The sequence below is a fragment of the Mastomys coucha genome, unplaced genomic scaffold (assembly GCF_008632895.1).
Source record: "Mastomys coucha isolate ucsf_1 unplaced genomic scaffold, UCSF_Mcou_1 pScaffold16, whole genome shotgun sequence".
In the NCBI taxonomy this organism is placed as follows: domain Eukaryota; kingdom Metazoa; phylum Chordata; class Mammalia; order Rodentia; family Muridae; genus Mastomys; species Mastomys coucha.
In genome coordinates, this window is record NW_022196898.1 from 12,708,937 (window position 1) to 12,726,982 (window position 18,046).

At 37.6% G+C, this 18,046-nt stretch overlaps 1 protein-coding gene and 1 long non-coding RNA gene across 4 annotated transcripts in view; one reads left to right on the forward strand and one right to left on the reverse strand.

Annotated features, from left to right (window-relative positions):
- Positions 1 to 18,046, reverse strand: part of Gpr149 (G protein-coupled receptor 149) — a 64,895-nt gene that overhangs the window by 46,820 nt on the left and 29 nt on the right. Inside the window, exons 2-5 of one of the 3 annotated variants that reach the window (XM_031373980.1) lie at positions 17,378 to 17,432; positions 15,838 to 17,168; positions 14,750 to 14,942; positions 8,149 to 8,597 (exon numbers count right to left, since the gene is read on the reverse strand). In XM_031373980.1, the coding sequence (XP_031229840.1) occupies positions 8,149 to 8,597; positions 14,750 to 14,942; positions 15,838 to 16,815 (1,620 nt within the window). In that variant the 5' untranslated portion in view covers positions 16,816 to 17,168; positions 17,378 to 17,432. Of the gene's footprint in view, positions 1 to 8,148; positions 8,598 to 14,749; positions 14,943 to 15,837; positions 17,681 to 18,046 lie in introns of those variants that run through there. The other 2 variants (XM_031373979.1, XM_031373981.1) reach the window with 2 other exon arrangements.
- The window catches only part of LOC116092943, a 96,726-nt gene that overhangs the window by 22,373 nt on the left and 56,307 nt on the right, over positions 1 to 18,046 (forward strand). The window lies entirely within an intron of this gene.

An 18,046-nucleotide genomic window follows, 5' to 3' on the forward strand; every position in this document is an offset into this window, starting at 1 on the left:
GACAAGATGGCTCAGCAGGTAAGAGCACTGACTGCTCTTCTGAAGGTCCTGAGTTCAGATCCCAGCAACCACATGGTGGCTCACAACCACCTGTAATGAGATTGGATGCCCTCTTCTGGTGTGTCTGCAGACAGCTGCAGTAAATGGGGCTGGAGTGAGCGGGGCTGGCAGAAGTCCTGAATTCAACACCAGCCACACAGATGAAGGCTCATAGCCATCTATACAACTACAGTGTATTCATACACATAAAATAAATAAAAATAAATCTTTAAAAAAAAGAATATAAAATGGGACTCTGAATGCTCAGAAGGATGAGATTCTCATCAATAAGTTCCTGTGCTAGAGTGGAAAATTTAAATCACAGTCTCAGGGGTAAGAGTGGGTGACTGGATTTAATATGGTTTAATATGGTTAAGCATTAGGAGCTCCCTGCACTATGTGATATGGGAAGGTCTTGAACTATATCATAGGTTTTCAAATGATAAAGCATTTCCTTGTTGACCACTGGGAATGGAAGTAAGGACAGGTGCCTGGTTCCTCTAAACCCAGTCAACTACAGTAGTTTTTTTTTTTTTTTCTTCTAATTGTATGTACTGTACAGAGGCCATAGGAAATATTTTCACTAATATAACATAGTCATATCTATGCTATACATTTATGAATGCATGTTATATATATATACATATATATATATATAGCTTACATATTAGAACATTAAACTTCTTAAATCTCATAAAAAAAGAATGGAATGATGGATCAGCAGGTAGGAGAGCTTTCCCTGTAAGCATGAGGACCTTAGTTTGAATCTGTAGCACTCACACTAAAACCCAGGCCTGGCTGCAAATACTGGAACACTATAGTAAGGTGCTGTCTTAGTCAGGTTTTCTATTCCGGCACAAACATCATGACCAAGAAGCAAGTTGAGGAGGAAATGGTTTATTCAGCTTATTCAACAACCATGTTGTTGTTCATCACCAAAGGAAGTCAGGACTGGAACTCAAGCAGGTCAGGAAGCAGGAGCTGATGCAGAGGGCATGGAGGGAGGTTCCTTACTGACTTGCTTCCCCTGGCTTCCTCAGCTTGCTTTCTTATAGAACTCAAGACTACCAGCCCAGGGATGGTACCACCCACAAGGAGCCCTCCCGCCTTGATCACTAATTGGGAAAATGCCTTACAGTTGGGTCCCTTGGAGGCATTTCCTCAACTGAAGCTCCTTTATCTGTGATAACTCCAGCTTGTGTCCAGTTGACACACAAAACCAGCCAGTACAATTGACCCCTTGTCAACTTGACACACAAACACATCACTATTAAGCCTCAACCCTAACTTTCTTATTCATCCCCAAGATCTAAATAACTTTAAAAGTCCCAAGCCTTTACATGTTAAAAGTTCAATCCATTTAAAATGCCCAATGTCTTTTAAAATTCAAAGTCTCTTAACTGTGGGCTCCACTAAAATACTTTCTTCCTTCAAGAGGGAAAAATATCAGGACACAGTCACAATCAAAAGCAAAAATCAAACTCCAACCATCCAATGTCTGGGCAACTCACGATCTTCTGGGCTCCTCCAAGGGCTTGGGTCACTTCTCCACCTCTGCCCTTGGTAGCACACAACTTGTCTTCTAGGTTCCAGATGCTTGTATTCCACTGCTGCTGCTGTTCTTGGTGGTCTTCTCATGGTACTGGCATCTCCAAAACACTGCTATTTTCTGCTGTAACTAGGCTTTACCAATAGCCTCTCATAGGCTCTCTTCATGGTATTAAGTTTCAACTCCTTTGCATGACCCCTTCAGTCCTGGGCCATCAATTGCAAACTGAGGCTGCCCGTTCACTAGTGGCCTTCCATGGTCTCTCACTGTGCCGAGACTCAGCTGCTCTTCTTGACCCCTTCATGCCTTCAAATCCAGTACCACATGGGTAACTCTTAAACATTACCCAGTTTGGCTGCAGCACAAGGTACAACCTTGGCTATCTCTGGAACATAGCCTCTTTGTGCTCTCAGAAAACACTTATCAGAAAATGTCACCTCAGTGCTGCTGGTCTCTATTTAATCACTGCTAATTTTATACCTCCAGATAACCAGCATCAATAGTCCCAGTAATGCAAAGTTTTTGCTTTAGTAGTTCTGGTATCTTGTTAATCACAGCTGATTCTTCAGCCCCAGCTAACCAGAACCACAGAATCTTCACAATCAAAATATCAATAGCCCTGATAAGAGTCTTTAATCTTTCCTCTGAAATTTCACAAGCCAGGCCTCCATCTTCTGTACTGTTCCCAACATCATCTTCCAAGCTCCTACACAACATCTCACAGAGCTCTTAACGCCAAATGGATCTTCTAGCCCAAAGTTCCAAAGTCCTTCCACAGTCCTCCCCAAAACATGGTCAGGTTATCACAGGAATACCTCACTCCTGGTACCAATTTTGTCTTAGTCAGGGTTTCTATTCCTGCACAAACATCATGACCAAGAAGCAAGTTGGGGAGGAAAGGCTTTATTCAGCTTACACGTCCATGTTTGAGGCATTTCCTCAAGGGAGACTCCTTTCTGTGATAACTCCAGTTTGTGTCAAGTTGACTCACAAAACCAGCCAGTACAAGTGCATAGATGGAATAGTTTTGGAATGACTTCTTGGACATATTATGTATTACTTAGCATTTCTATTGATTTGATAAAATGTCATAATTAAAAGCAATCTAAGGAAAAATGGTTTACATTGCTTAAATTTCCAGTTACTAGTTCATCACTGAGGTAACTAAGGGCAGGAAGTCAAGCAAGGCAGGAATATGAGGTCAGATGCTGATGCAAAGCAGTGGAGCAGGGATTCCTACTGGCCACTCCTCAAGGTTTCTTCACCTTGCTTGCTTAGAGTATCAAGAACTACCTGTTCAAGGAAGGCACCATGTCCTGAGAGAGAGGCCCTCCCAAACCAAGCATTAATTAAAACAATACGCCATAGAATTTTCTACATCCGATCTTATAGAGATATTATCTCTAGTGTGTTTTTGTTTTTTTAAGTAACACTAGCTGGTGTCAAGTTGGCACAAAACTAGCCAGGACAATAATATTTTATTGTAGTAAAATGTAATTTAAACAATTATATTATAAACGAAAGCAGGAAAAAGAACATATTTATGTAAGAAAGCACATTATGATAGAAAAATATATATTGTCCTTCAAAGAGACAATCATGCCTTGTTAAGTGGATGTTGATACTAGTGTCAAATAGTTCCTAATGGCTAAGTCTATATAACTAAAAAATAAGATATTTATAATATGCTTTATATCCTATGGATCAAAATACATGCATATGAATGAAATGTAAATAAATAAATGTATAAGGAAATGCCTGGATGGGAGACGTGTGCAGGAGTTTTGTTCAAAATATGTGAACTTAATTAATCAATAGAAAACATCAGCAATTAAAATTGAAATCTATCATAAAATGCAAAGGAAATTGAGCTGGACAATATTTTTCATGTGTTAAGTCATGAAAGATTCAGGGGACAAGAGAAGACATTGGCAACCAATGCAGTATGTGATCATAGATCAGACACTGGCTCAGAAAAGCCACCCAAAGCACCATGGGCAAAATTCACATAAGACTGGCTGCCAACTTTTGGTAAGGGCACTGCTATTTTTACAATGTGTTAACAACAGTGGAAGCTGTTTGAAGAATATAGTGAAGCTTTTTGTTCTATTTTTATAGATGTTTTTAAAGTTCAAAAATAGTTCACAATAAAGTTTAAAAGAAATATGTAGGGAGTTCCTGGTCATTTGAGGTCAAATAACCACTTAACAAAGAAAGAGGTGGGAATTAAGCCTTGACTGCTTGTAGTCTATACAAAACCATTAATGTTTACTAAAGCCATTGGCTCCTTAGTTCTCTAATATTGACAGAATTCTTGCTTAAGAGATGAACTAATTGGGTTCTATAAAAGCTCTGATAAAGATAGTCCCCCTGAACATGTAGAAACAAGTAATTGGGGTACTATAGCCAGTAGTACATGGAAAGAAAATAAAACAGTGTTTGATATAATTTCTGAGTTAGTTCAGAAAAAAACTGTCTTAGTACAAATTTGTGTTTACTTATGGCTTTTCTGGTCCAAATATTCACTTTACAGCATGCTAGAAGAAGGTACAAAATGTGACCATTTTAAATGAGGTAAAAATTATCCTGGTGAATTGAACAATGTAGAATCCACATCAGTATATGTGGTATGTGTGTCAAAAAAGCCCAATATAAGACAAAATATAAACTGTACTCAAGTCTGGATGGTTAGAATTAGTGTATTTTCTTTGCGTATTATCTATTTCCTAAGTTTTCTATAACAATTTCATATTACTTTTATGACAATAAATCAGAAAGGTCATGCCTTTATTAATATAATAAAATTTCATGTCTCTGATCTATAAGTGATGAACTAACCAGTTCAAATGAATAAAAGTGGTTAAAAATAAAATATCTAAACTTCAGGTAGTCATCTGTACTGGAATGACTTGGTAAAGGCTACAAATAGATATGATATATGGATTTTTTTACTATAGTCATTTTAGTTAGAAATGTCAATAATTACTTGATGAATTTCAGCCTCTAGAGTTATTAAACTAACAATGTCTCAAAAAATGTTAAAACATGAACAGTTGTACATTTTTAGGATTAGGAAAAATGTTTGTAACAGGAGATTTCCCTATAGTCTTACATAGTAGATTATACATTAATGGAAGCTTAGATTAAATATAAGCTTAGATCCATTCTCTAGTAACTAGATCCCAAGTAGTGTTACTTAAATTTTCTTGTTTTTCAAATATTGTTTGTATTCATTTATTTTACTTTTTTTTATAGGCAGTTGCTATGAAGTATTAATAAATCTGGAAACAATTCTTCCTCCTCCTCTTCCTCCCCCTTTTCTTCCTCTCCTTCCTCCTCTCCTCCTCCACTCCTCCTCCTCTTTTATTTGTTGTGCATTTGAGTAATTTGATGCTTGGTTTTGTATGGCAGAACTGCATGCAACCTTGATTTGCACATGAACCACCTGAACGTCCCCTAGCATCTCAATATCTTGGGCTCCATTTTAAACCTACTCTATCCCAACTTCTCTTTTTCACTTGTGCATGGACACTCTGGTTTAAAAAAAAAACTTAAAATCATCTTCTATATGATCTCTGAAAATTATTTAATGAAACAATAATATTGAAATATTCTAGGAACACATGCCAATGCTGACATTTATGAGACAATGACAAAATGTAATTTTTCTTGAGAGTGCAAAAAACCAAAAATTTAAAAATAAATAAATATATAAATAAAAGTAATCATTTTAAAAATTAATAGGCAAGGTTCTCATATAGCAACTAAAGTGCCTTCTAAAGTTCAGTACATTACTGTGTAAAATATTAAGCTATCATTGTATTCAAAGCAAAGAAGCTACTAGAAAAGGTAGCTACTAGAAAAGGTAGAAAAGGTTAAAAGTGGAAAGTCATCATTTATATCCATATGGTGTTATTAAAAATATATTAAATAAAAAAACCCATGTTTTGGTCTAGAAAAGTTCTGATAAACCTTCCAGATCCACCTGTGTTTTGTTGGTATTTATAATTTAAAAATTTAAAATGACTATAAGGTTTAAAAATAAAGATTTTATAATTTTACCTAGTGCTGATCTTGAAATTCATAAATAATTTCATGAGTATAAGGTCATATGTACACATGAATTTACAGCATGAGTATTTCTTGTTATGCTAAATTTTATAACAATATATTGCTTGCTGTCAACTGGTTTCTTGCAAGTTTTACCCGTTTTTAACTTGGACCACCTGCTTACTTTATCTCCAATCATCTTTCTCACTGTTGTCATTTTGAATGAATTTTCTGAAGTATTTGTGTATCACAAATGTCAAAATGTTCATATTCGATCCACAAGTCTTTACAATTGAAAGTTACCAAATTGACCAAGGTTTTTTATTTTCATATATCATTTACTTTTTTTATTTAAAAAGAGGCTTGAGAAGAAACATATACTTATATGCAAATAAATCTATTTTTTGTTTTAACTGGAAATAATTAGTCTATAGAAATTATAATTTCTATAACAAAAAGTTTTCTTTAAGATATGAGCTCATTGTAGCTGTTTTTAAACATACCAGAAGAGGGCATCAGATCCTATTATAGATGGTTGTGAGCTACCATGTGGCTATTGGGAACTGAACTCAGAACCTTTGGAAGAGCAGTCCAATGCTCTTAACTGCTGAGCCATCTCTCCAGCCCCAACAAAAAGTTTTAAATGAGGCTATAAATTATGATATTTGAGATAGTTCTGACAACACATAATTTAGAAAATATAAATCATTTACTGTTCACTGAAACATATAAAATATCAGAAAACTGTATGTCGTATTGTATTGGAAAAACACATTTATGATAACATAAGACAACAAAAAACAATGAGTAAGACCCATGACAGATTGGCTAGCATGCTTTTCTGTTGTGATAACCACCATGACTGAAAACTGGGAGAGAAATAGTTTATTTGGCCTACACTTCAAAGTAACACTCATCACAAACAACACAGGGTTGGAACTTAAGCAGGCATTAAAATAAAAACAATGGATGGATGCTGCTTACGTTCTTGTGCTTTGGCTCATGTTTAACTAGCTTTCTTACATAAGCTAGGACCATCAACCTGTGGATGATGCTGCCCACAATGGGCTGGACTCTCCAACACTGATTATCAGGAAAATGATCCTACAGTCACAGCCACAGGTCAGGATAATCCAGGAAAATCTACAGTTCATGTTCTTTCTTTCTAGGTGACCCTAGATTATGTCAATGTGACAATAAAAACTAAGTAGCGCAAAGGCCAATCTTCAGGATCATGCTAGATGATGGAGTAACAGAAGGGCACATGAGGTAGGGGTATGTTCTGGACACACACACACACACACACACACACACACACACACATACACACACACACACACACACACACACACACACACACAGAGGGGGGGTGTTGAGAGAGAGAGACTTCATTAAGAAACTGCTGATTTTTAAGCTCAAGAAAACCAAAAGGGTTCATATGCTCCAAACACAAACTAATGGTGAAAAGTATGGCAAGTCCCTTGTTAGCTGCAGTCTTAACGTTCTAAAAATAAGAGCATTTTGTTCTTTGGTCTCTACTTTTGTCTGCCTTAATAAATTTATGACAAATATTTAACTTTTTCTGAGATTACTATTTTCTAAGAGAATGTTTGTATTTTCCCTAATACAAATATATTACCCCAATATATTCATTTTGATATTCTACTAATTTTAAAACAATAATATGTAAATTATAGTAGGAAAATATATTACTCATACTGAAAAATACACAATTGTACTTGTGATTTGTGGTGATACATTTAATCAATGAATGCATTAATCCTAGCAGAACATTTCTGGAGTTCAGATTAGTTACAGATATTAAGACAAGTTATAGGATTTCTATTGCATCATGTCGAAGAAGCCGCCTCCCTAGTAACTTTACAGCCCAAAACAAGGGCCACTTGATCAAATACAAGGATTTAGAAAGAACAGGTTAATATCAACATGACACAGAAAATGAATGGATTCCAGATCACTCATAGAAGTTTGGAATCAAGGGAGAGTGGAAAAATATTCACATGCAATTTCTTTTAGTTTTTAAATAATCATCAAACCCTGTCTTTTTAAAGAAGAAATGAGACATTTGGCACTGCTTGGAATGGATCACTAGAATGTACCCTGAAATAAATTGTGTGTATGGGTGTGAGAAATTAAAGTACACATTAATTTATTTAATCAACTAATGCAGGAGCTTGAGCTCTGGAATACTGTCTGAATTTAATCAGATTACTTAAAGTTCAAATAAAACAACTTATACTTCTCAAAGATTCCATCTATGTCTACTGACTCCAAAACGTGTACATTTCGACTGAAAAGGTAAAGTCTAACTAAATAAACACATGAAACATCATTCCAAAGGTCTTTAAGTAAAAGTGAGATATTGTGAAAACCAACTGAGACAAAAACCACCCGTGGATTTGATTAAAGGGCACAATAAACTCACCGTTTTTTCATATGGTTCATGTTTAGTTTTACTTTTAATTTCTCAAGAAGAACCTTTACCATACCTGGCGAGGCGTTCGTTCAGACTTACTCCTGCACCACTCCCAGTCTGAAAGATCTGGTTTCTGATTCTCCTCATGGGACAGTCGTCTCTCTGGACCTTCAAAAGAAGTGGTTTCTCCATAGTTAATATCACTTTCTGTTTTAACAGAAAAAGCACCTTTTTCCTTTTTCATGGCCTGTTTGGGCTCTGGGATGTCAGTATTGGTGCACTTGTTGACACCTTTCAGTGTGGCGCTGTCCAGCGGTGGCGTGGTGCTGATTTCAACTGTGATGGTATTGAAGACACTATGGTTGTCTCCCCGAGGCTCCTTTGTAGCTTCACGCTCATATTTCTTTGGGTTGTGATAGGATATGGAATTTTCATCATCATCATAGTAATCTGCATGTGGTATTTTATAGAGTCCATAACTTTGTTGGAATGATAGATTGAATTCAAAGCCTTTCCTCTTCGCTGAATGAAAATAAAATTCTACAGTTAGAGTGATATGAACAGTGTTAGATGTAAATTGTAAGCATAAATAGGCACTCATTGACTTGATTACTCTGGGTTAAAAACATCTTTGTTACTTCTTGTAATATATGCAAAGACACATGACTTACACAATTCAAAATTGTCTTACTACTCTGAGTCTAATTTCTCTCACTTGATAAAAGGCTCGAAAAAAAAAAAAGACCATCTAAAAGATTCAGTCCTAAGGCAATTTCATATGAATAAAACTTATCTACAAATTATGAATTTATCAAATGTATTCAGTTTTCTTTTCTCTTTCAGTTCACAGATTTTTATAATTTTTTTTTTTTTTACTTTGGAAAGAACTATATATTCTACTGCCCTAAAAATTGATTAAATAGCCTTCAAATTATGAGCTGTTATGCATATGTAATCACTTTAAGATTGTTTTCTGTAACACTTCTAGCATTTATGTCCGTAAAAACACACATTAAAAATTAGATCATGTTCTGCCATGTAGCTTTTTGACTTCAAAAAGATACTTTTCCAGTGTGTCACTGTATAGATGAGGCTGCATTAAATTTTCCAGGCAGTACAATTTGGTCTTGATAGCTCCAACTTTTTGCCTCATTTTTGGGGCTATGGGTGTGAATTACCCTATCTGACAACATATACATTTCTCGTACAAATAAACGTATAATGCATTTTTTTTTTTAAAAAAGTGAATGCCTGTGTAATTCTGTAATGAGTACATTTTTAGAGTATTCATAAATCTGAATCATTACAAGATCAATTTAGTAAGAATGAATAAAATTCTTATTTAAATAGAAGAGCACATCTTCCACATATAACACTGTTAATTGGTGGGCACAGCTCAAAGTCTTAGAAAAGGGTGTGGCAGAAAGAGACACAATTTTTGAGTGTGAGCATCAGCCAATTACAAATCGGCTTATATCTAAGTGGTAATCAAAATGCATTTGATGCTTTGGATTTCACAGTTTAAAATATGGTTTGTTTCAAGAAGACTTTCTACTTTGATAGCTCAGTGTTTTACAGTTAGGCATTTAGCTATCTTTGGTGGAAAAATTATTAAAGGCTATAAAGTTTTTATGGGAATAATACATAAAATTTGATTCACTTTGCAATGCACTCTAGTGGCATTCACATACTCATTCTATTACTGAAATGTTCCCAGTGCCAAAGATTTATGGCTGAGTTCTGCTTTCTGAAAAATAGAATTTATCAGTATCATTCATTTTTGTGTGAGCCAGAACATAAGAAAATTTGTATCAAAGGAAAATTGAAAAGTAGAAGCAGATGATCATTTTCTCTATGCTGAGATGTTTATAGTTCTACTTACTTATAGCCCAGTAAAATTAAATTATAACTTATAACCTATTTTAAGACTTAGAGCTGAAGAACTACAAGAATGGAACAATTATTCATGGGTTTTCTTTCTCCAAAAGAGATATGATGTAGCAGATTTGAAAGCTAGAACTACTCAGAATATAAGGGTAGTCATAAAACATCAATTTCATTATCAATACTTGGCTGTATAGTGTCAGCTGTATATTGAAACTCTGAGATACAGGGAGTAAAAAATGTGCAACATCTTTAAAGGGGTCAACAGAATGTACTACTGGAGAATGTGCCTCCAGGTCAGGAGCATACAAGGAAATCTGAGGTGAAGTTTAAATAAGAGACCAGTGAGATGAGTCAGTAGGGAAAGGTGTTTGTCATTCAAGTCTAATGATTTGAGTTAAAGCTGTGCTCCCATAGTACAAGAAAACCAGCTCCCCGAAGTTATTTTCTTACTGCCACACTCTTACATCCACAATCACATATGCATTACATATAACACATAACAACAACAACAACGATAATAATACATATTTAAGAAAAATTAAAGTTGCCATAGTCGTTATGAGATGGTAAATTAACCATGATGTTTTGTGGTAGATCTACATAATAGAGGTATTATTTGTCCACTTTTGCAGAGAAAGCTAATAAGATCAATAGGGCAAGCCACCTTTAATTACTCATACTATAAAATAATTTGAATTTAAAATATCCAATTCAAGAATTCAAGTTATTGTCTTCTATATGAAATCACTTTGATGTTGATCAGAGTTGTGATTCAAATATAGTAATGGAAGCAGAAAGGCATAGATATGACATTTCTAGGTCAGCATCTGTACATCAGTTAAAACCAATGAAAATGTTTTGGAGTTATTTAATTTTTGTTTTAATGATTTTCCTTAACAGTAAGGTAAACCATGGCTGAGGTAACTGATGAAGATGGCTGATTAAAATAATATTGGGTAGTTGACAGTAACGGGCTAGAGATGTGGTTTTGTGAGTAAAGTGTTTGTTTCTTAAATATTAAGTATAAATGTAAAATAAAGAACAATAGAGAAGATATCAGAAGTCAACTTCTGGCCTCTACTTGCTTATACACAGACCATTACACCCACATCTGCACATAGACACAGAGGTAACACACACACACACACACACACACACACACACACACCATTTAATAATCAAACATATGTTGAGCCAAATGTTAGCATTAGAGTCAAAATTGATCACCTTTAAGCTCCTTAAGCACAAAAACTTTGTCTTTTAAAAATTATGAATAGAAGATAGAAACAGTTGAATGTCTAATAGGAGCCAGCTGAGTAAAATTAATAACTGATATTCCAGCACAACATGGGTAGTGGGTGTGCCTTTGATTCTCACTCAGGATCCTCAGTTCTGGACATTTGCTGGGGAGCAGCACTTTCAGCTATGTATTTTTGAAGATCAGGCCAGATACATATTTTTGATATGAAACATCCTGACCTTAAGATTTTGGCACTTAACTAAAACTGCCTTTTTTTAACTATTAAAAATGGATTGAAAGTCCTGCTTCAGTCTGTGACTTCTGAAGGAGAGAGAGAGAGAGAGAGAGAGAGAGAGAGAGAGAGAGAGAGAGAGAGAGAGAGTTTTCTTTAAGGATATGGTCCCTGGTAGGTCAACCATGATCCAGTGGATGGCCCTATACTCAGCAGTATATAGGTAACACAATTTGGACTTAATGGGTTATTTTAAAAAGAGGGAGTGTATGAAGTTGAGGGAGGTTATGGATGTGGGGGTGGGAGAAGTTAGGTAGGTGAATAGGGAAATATGCTAAAAATTGTATAAAATTATTAAAGAATTAATAAAAGTATCATATTTAAAAAACAATGTCTTTGACCCAAACCTTGCTCAGTGGTCATTCATTGAGGACTTCTATCCCTTACTAACCATGCAGCACAGTGCAAGAAATATAGTAACCAGTTCCTTCACAGGGGATTGAGTGGGTAGGGCAACGTATAGAAACCGTGCTGGAGATGATAGGAGTTGCTGGGTCAGGATGTCCCTGACTTAGTGATACCAGCTGAATGGGATATGACTCAAGCATACCTTCTTCAGGACTTTATTACTTTGAAAGTTTTGGAATTTCTGCCCATATATATATATATATATATATATATATATATACATATATATATTAAATGTAGCTGAGCTTCTTTTAAAGGTTCTGAGTAGAGGACCATCAGTGAGATGACTTAGTAGATAAGGGCACTGTGGTTCTTGAAAATTAAAGACTGGAGAAAAGAACTAATTTGTCTTCTGGACTCTTTGGTCCCCTGGAACAAGCATATATCAGTCATCTCTTCCCAGCAACCATTTCATAATAATTATATTACTTTATAAAAGAAATAATTTTTACAAATATTACTAGGAACTCTGATTCTGGGAAGAAATAATATGAAAATATGACTTTTGATAGAGAACACCTGATTTTTTTAGCTGTTTGCTTAATTAAACAAGAAAACAAAATGTTAATCAAAATGTATGAGTCTGAAAAACCATATTCACACAATGTGAAACTGCAGTGTTAAAATTTACATAAAAGCTTTTTTTTTTTTTTTTTTGATATAATATACACACTCCTATCCAAAGCAGAAGAGAACTTTTGTTTCTGCAAATCAATTTCTGGTTGCTTGTCTTTTTGTCATCATTTAATGAAACTGAGACCTATGCTTACATCTTCTATATTGACCTTTAATATGCATGGATTAATACAGCAAGTATTTACTTTCCTTGCCTCCCCTTGCCTCAATGATAAACAATGTAAATAGGAGATATTTTTCCTTTGTTACGGAGAACAGTTAAATATAAAACTCCGATGAATTCATGTATCTGGCCAATATCTGGCCTGCTTGAGGATAAGCCACATAGAGGGGTGCAGAACTCCTAGCAATGGAAACTCAACGGTGATACTTCCTATCACAAGCACACATTCTTATTCTATTCCCTTTGGCATAGACTTGGCTGTAAAAGGGAGTGGAGTTTTCTGACTTATGTGTCTAAATTAGTGTTTCTTTAGCAATATTTTTTTTTTTAATGCCACATTTCTAAAAGCCTTCAGGGATTGAGGGGGTGGCTTAACAGTTCTAGCACTTGCCACACAACAACAGGAGTGAAGCTCAGGAACTATATAAAGCACAAATGCTGGTGTCTGTGAAGGTTTATGTAGGTGCAGAGACAGGGGATCAATCTCACTAGCACTAGCTGTATTTTGGGTTTGACTGAAGAAAGCTTTCTTTTAAAAAATGAAGAAAGAAAGAGAAAAAGAAAGAAAGGAAGGAAGAAGGAAAGAGAGAAATAAAAAATGAAAGAAAAGGGAAAGAAAGAAAAGGAAAGGAAAGGAAAGGAAAAATTGAGAGAAGAATCAAGGACTGTTTCAGATATCAACTTTGGGCTTTCATATGCACATGCACATGTACCCACAAACACATGCAAACTTGCATTCATACACACATGTACACCACAAAGATGAAAAGAAGTAAAAGAGAAAATTTTCATAATTAAAGCTAGCTTTTTATATTTTTAAAATAAATATTAACAAAAGCAATGATGAATTTGTCATGTATCACAAAATGATTATATTCTTAACAACAGAAATATTTTTGCCAGTTAGATAATATCTAGATATTCTATAATTTAAACATAATCAATACATAAAAATGGTCAGTAATTAATATTTATAAAAATCGCTTTATTATAAAATTATTTGCTAAAAATACTTTGATATTCTCTAATTTTTACACCCCCAAAATAGTCTAAAATGAAGTGTTTTTAGTTAATGTTTCTTTTCTGCTAATGAAGCTATACTTGGTTATCCTGTTCAAAAGGTCAGTTAACAGAAGAGTTCATTGATCGTACACTAACGAGTCAGCCAACTTTATTTAGTCTACAGTATATATTTCACCTGGGATGGCATAAAGGTCCTTTCCCTTTTAGTAGATCAAAATACACAGCTCATTCCTGATCTGGTCCTGCTTTTCACCCAAATCACATTCTCACTGAGAGGAGTAGGAATCATTGTTTCTTTTAATCAGATGATGTGGTCCATTAGACTCTAATCCTGCAGCCTTTGAATACTACAACTCCCCCTTCTAATCACATAAGCAACTTTTTAAAGGAAGGACAGGGTGCAAAAACAAGGACAACCAGAACCCCCCACTCCTTTTAGCTTGGGAATTTTGCTTATTGGCTGGTTTTCAGGATGTAATGTGTTTCCAAAAGCAGAGGACACCCTAAAGATTCATTGGGGGATGATTTTTTTCTCAGGATATATATACATATATACATATATCCTGAGAAAAAGTCATACACACACACACACACACACACACACACATACACACACAAATTTCTAGAATCTTAGGAGAAAATAATGAAAGTACTTTTCTCACTGTTTTACTGGATAAGAATATGTTATTGGTCAGGAGTTTTAAGTAGACCTGGGAGAAGAAACTGATTTTCCACCCTGGGCTAAAAGTAAGGATGGAGGTAATATATAAGGATCTGTGTTGACAATAAAGTGTTGAGTTGAATTAACTCTTTTCTTACCTAAGACCAGCATCCAATGAATGAATACTTCTCAGGGATGTTGAAAATCCATCATTAAGCTAAAATGTTATCATTTTTCCTTGTTATTTACCATTTGCATGTGTCTTAGGATATTTCCTTTCTGCCCCCAGTAACTTTATCAATAGGCCACATTTTTGTATTTTAATGTAGGCATGGAGCTCCCGTAGCCACTGTAGAAGACTTACAGTTTTTCCCATCCAAGGCAACAGAGTAGGTGTCTGGCTGGCAGTTGATGATGCAGCCACAAGGCAAGTGGGCCCAACGTTTGGACAAGACAAACACTGGTGTTACAATGCTGGCGAGCAGGGTTAGTAGAAAGCTGAACATATCGACCGGAAGGTTCTGAAACCCCACCACGTGTTTTACCACCATGTGGATCTGAAAGGCAAAGAAGTTCAGACATAAACCAGAATCCTCATTCCCACATTCCAAGCCTTTCTCACAGCCCTGACTCTGCTCAAGTCCTCTATTCAAGGCCCCAGCTTTGACCTACAGGTGCTCTGTTTCTGGGCCACACTCCAGAGGTTTGGTGGCAGGATTCTGGGGATGGATGGGATACACCTGGGTGCACTAGAGCAGACAGAGTTTAGTTTCCTTTTTGAATGCTCTGTTTGTACCTGCTGCGATTTGAAATTCCTAGCCAAGAGGCAGGCAGAGATGCTAGGCAGGGAAAAGGAAGGAAAGGGGAAATGGTGGGACCTGTACTAGAAACTCCAAACTTGTCTCTTCTTGTTTCTGAGTCTTCATCCTTGTGGGCTTGTCATAGCATGGGCCACGGTCACCCCACTCCCCACAACCCCCGCTCACTCTAGGTCACCAGAAACAAAAGCTAATTTTTATCCTCTCTTCCTTTTCTCTCCTACACTCACTGGATCACACCCCTCTGTCTCTTGGTGCTAGAGATGGGCGGCGTCCCTAACAGGCAGGAGGAAACTAGAAATAAAACTGAGCCAGAAAAGGTTGAAAGAAAAATCCTTTTACTTCCTCCTTCCCTTTCTGAATACACCCAGATTTTGCCTGAGAGAACATCTTTGACCACGATCTAGGAAAATCAAGTCTCTGTGACTGAAGGCTCTTCACCCTTCTCAGATTGAAAATTACTTAACAGCCACAGCTTGGTAGTTAACTAGTCTCCAGGTGAATTGCTTTTCTCCGGACCTGTCTTCAGAGACAGATACGTCTGGAAGAGGACTTATCCGTACATCCTTGGGTGACTCCCCCAAACCCGCATCTGGGCGCAGCTCACACACCCTCGAGTGATAAATACACTCACCATCATGGGCAGCCAAAGGATGACTTTCGTCAACGCTAGGATCAAAGAAAAGCGCTTCTGTGCCAGGCTCAAGAGGAAGCTGTTGGTGCCCGGGAGAGTCCCGGGATTCTCTCGCTTGCCCGCTCCAGCGCCGGAGGCAGCCGGCTGACCCGGGGCCAACACCAAGTCGGAGCTCGGGGAGCATCCCTCAGTGCATCGCAAAGCTGCGATCTCAATATCCTCTGGCGACAGACAGAGCACTCTTCCCCCAGCAGCAGGGGTCCCAGGAGTAGAGGCGCCACGAGAAATTTCCTGGTAGTTGGCATAGAGTCTCGGCGGCTCCTCCGAACACAGCAGCTGGTGAGTGAGAGGGACAGAGAGAACCGCCAGGAGCCCGAAAGCGGAAGCGTATACCGCGAAGAGGAGCAGCACATAGGGGCTGGAGTAGTCGGTCAGGCAGCCCCAAGGCGTGCGCACGAAGACACCCCAGCCGCACAGCGGGAGCGAGGCCAGCAGCAGGCTGACTGCCCACACGCTTAAAGCTACACCAAGTGCCTGTCCTGATCGCCAGGAGCTCGACTGACTCTCCACCGTCCTGTGCATCGTATGAAAGTTGTAGAAGACTATAAGAGTCGCCTTCAAGTTGCTGGAGAGGCCCTGGCACATATACAGTAAGGCAGAGGTGGTGCACAGAGACTGGAAGTAGCCCTGTGCCTCTTTTGGCCACTGCAAAACCATGAAGATGGCTACTGACAAGACGCTCAAGAGATCATCCACAGACCAAGATGTCACAAGCATGGACAAAACAGTTCTGTGTTGCATGGTCAGCAGAGAAACCAGTGAGAAAATGCTGCCCACCAGAGCTGCGAGAGTCATTATACAGATCAGGCAAAAGAGAGAAAGAGTCAGAGTTGCTGGTGAATTCATAAGGTCCGGAGAATTATGACTTCCTTTCCACAGGTTAGAGTCATTTGTTAAGTTGCTGAAAAGGAAAGACATTTTCCTTAATATTTTAATTTCCCTCTTCAATGAGTCTGATGATTTTCTCAGAGCGTGAGAGTTGCGAAGCAGATATCATTTCTCTTGCCAAGTTTTTCTAGATGTTGCATGTGTTGGTCCCAGCATGTCTCCGGTAGAAAGATCTGACTCAACCCATGTTTGAAAGCTGGGCTCCATGTCAGGCATCAATAAGAAACTTTTCAATATTTTAAGTAAATAAAATCAAACAAAAACTTCTCTCCACCCACCAAATTTCAGACAAGAAAGCAGGAACTCCTCAGGCAAATTGCAAAATGCTCATGCGTGGACGCTGTGGGTCTTTCCTAAGGAGGATCTTCAGCTTGATGCAATCACTTGGGAGAACAGTAAATAAAAAGATGCATATGTCCTCAGAGCTGGATCCAGAGGCAGAGGTTGTCAGGTATGTCTTAGCTCAGGGAGGGAGGGAGAGAGGGAGGGAGGGAGGGAGGGAGGGAGAGAGAGAGAGAGAGAGAGAGAGAGAGAGAGAGAGAGAGAGAGAGAGAGAGAGAGAGAGGAGCCTGAGCACAGGCTCCCATCAAACCTTTGTGTTCTTTAATCAGCCTGTGATCCTGGGAGCTGCAGGAAGGAGGAGTCAGCTGCAAGCAGGAGAGAAGCAGGGAAAAATCGAGAGGTTGGTGTTTGAACAAAATGATTTGTAGCTTCTACTCTCAGCTTGGCTTATTAAAAGCAAGAAACAGAGTCTCTTGATTTTGTCACATAAAACTACTTCAAATACTTGCCCTGGCTTGATGTGAACTATGGAAATCACCACCAAGAGGTCTAATCTACTCCAATAGCTGAAATCCTTACCCTTATCTAGGTTTCTGTTGCATGAGAAGCTTTCTCTGGAGAGATGCAACACTTGTATATCTACTCACCCCAGAAAGGGAATCCACCGCAGGCCAGAGTAATGGTTATACCGAAATGCTGTGTGAACAAGTGAGTTTTTATTGGGGTTACTTACAGAAGCAGAGATGGCTCCAAAGTGGCTGCATCATGAAAAGCCCATCCCAATACAGTTGACCAGTTATAAGAGCTGTATCTCTGGAACTCTCTGCACACGTTACAAGCAGCAGGACAGGTCTAAGAATGGCCACTAGGCAGCCCACCTGGCCAGACTTTCCTCTTCAGCAGCTCTTTCCTTCTACTACTACCATAAGGAGGGGCCCACACGAATCTTCAAAGTTCCAGTTTTCCCAGACATGTAGAA